This window comes from Homarus americanus, unplaced genomic scaffold (genome assembly GCF_018991925.1).
Source record: "Homarus americanus isolate GMGI-L3 unplaced genomic scaffold, GMGI_Hamer_2.0 scaffold33468, whole genome shotgun sequence".
In the NCBI taxonomy this organism is placed as follows: domain Eukaryota; kingdom Metazoa; phylum Arthropoda; class Malacostraca; order Decapoda; family Nephropidae; genus Homarus; species Homarus americanus.
The window spans coordinates 10,924,019-10,926,026 of record NW_024714177.1 but is presented as its reverse complement, the minus strand read 5'-3'; the positions used below and the strand labels follow the sequence as shown (position 1 = coordinate 10,926,026).

Below are 2,008 nucleotides of genomic sequence, written 5' to 3'. Positions count from 1 at the left end.
TATAGTATAACATATAGGACCAAAACCTATATGGGAGTTTATCTTCAACGGACCGCGTATACTATTATAAAAGTTGGATGACCGTGATTCATAGTCAACACACTGTATCAACGACGTTTGTCTACCACTATAAATATTTATATAAAACTATTAAAATTAGACGATATCGGAGGCCAACGCAACACTTTATAAAGAAATGAAACAGAATGAGTTTATCCTACAGCAAAGTGTACATGTCTGTGTGTGTGTGTGTATATATATTCATATATATATATATATATATATATATATATATATATATATATATATATATATATATATATATATATATATATATGTGTGTAATATTATTAATGTGAAATAGGAAGAGCTTGACCAAGAGACAACAAGAAAGTAAGTAAAGTCCATAAGAAAGAGAAAGACAGCACACACACACACACAGAGAGAGAGAGAGAGAGAGAGAGAGAGAGAAAACTAGGGTGTACAGTAAAATATCCAGAATAAGGATAAAAGCAGGGACGAGAAGGAAGACATGGTAGAAGACAGGGAGATAAACAATATAACCCAGAGAGAGAGAGAGTACCAACAGCCGCGCAGGAAGATGAATCTCTACAGTCAATCCACATGAGAAACTTGGGATAAAAACTAGGTATGTATATATATTTTTTGAGACTTCTAGCACTAGTTCTTCCTCTTTTTTTTATATATATATATATATATATTTTTTGATTTAGTTGCTTTTGTGTCTCAAGACAAAATTATTTGATCTGTTAGCCATGTAGCGCCCTAGTCTATAGCTTTTGATTTATGGTAGAATAATTCCCCCATGTTCAGTATTTGACCCACAGGGGGGGTTACTATCGCTGCACTACATTTCCTAAAATCCTGAATGTTTGAGTTCTTTGTGGGAGAGTTTAACCAATATTGAGGGTGAACCCCACAGTCTTCCCTCACGACACTACTGGGGAGCTGCTACGAGGAAGCTGGCGAATATTTAAGTCTCCTACATCTGGCAGCTGTTTTAAAAAGTTGGCTCGTATTTTTTTTTTTAGTTTTTGGAAATGTTTATAGAACTTTTTTTTATATGTATAAAAGACCGTCTTAGGACACATTCCTATGAGAGAACACTAACACTCTTACCATCATCTTCCGTGAACAGAGTACATAATAATATAATGTGTTTGTTGTTGGCCAGTAAAGCACCGGAAAGCGTCGCCCATCGTCAGGCCTGTGGAGCTTCTCGTACAACCTCACACAACTCCATAAAAATATACTACGATGTTTGATGACAGAGAATATCAATCATTCAGCCGTGTCGATTCGAATTCGATACTCTTAAATGTGAAATTGCTATGCAAAGACTATATATTTTTCCCCACTGATGTACTGAGGCAAACACTGGACCATCCTGCGACACGAACTGACGATGCTTTGAGGTCAAGTCAGTCTGGTCCACTGCCTTACACACACACATACACTCGCCAGTCTGATCGTGTTTTTCACTGCGACAGGACACTCTTTACTGACACCATTGCTAACACATCTTCGTATCTAACACTCAGCGAACACATCATTATTACTTAGTTTCTATCTTCACAACACTTAACACATTTTTTTTAACCAGCACAATATCTTTGGTAACGTCAGAGTTCACATAAATATTCCATCTTGGGGGTTCGTTCCTTTCATGTGTTTTAACTTAAATGTTTTCTTTCGTACTTTTTTCTTCCAGGATCACACTTTAGGCAGGCCATTATTTTGATTTATCCAGCACTGAAAATGGATTTGAAAGAAGAAAAAGAAATATAGTTTTCTCAGCTGCAGGCAATGATGAGCTTCAAAATACTTGTAAAAAGACGTCTTTTTAAAAATTATGTCTATAACTGATGATCATTTAGTCTTCTTTCGCCTTAATATTCTTGTTTCCTGCACAGCGGCCACCAGGGTCTTCACCGCCTCCTCGTGACCCTCGAAGCTGTCCGCCTTCCTCAGTGTGCCATGTCTCACG

General features: G+C 36.9%; 1 protein-coding gene across 1 annotated transcript in view; it reads right to left on the bottom strand.

Moving 5' to 3' along the window:
* Positions 1 to 432: 432 nt before the first annotated feature.
* LOC121878253 overlaps positions 433 to 2,008 on the bottom strand; it is a 28,479-nt gene continuing 26,903 nt past the window's right edge. The window contains 1 exon segment of the mRNA XM_042384346.1: positions 433 to 2,008. This exon segment is cut by the window's right edge and continues 299 nt beyond it. Within this exon segment, the coding sequence (XP_042240280.1) occupies positions 1,891 to 2,008 (118 nt within the window). The 3' untranslated portion in view covers positions 433 to 1,890.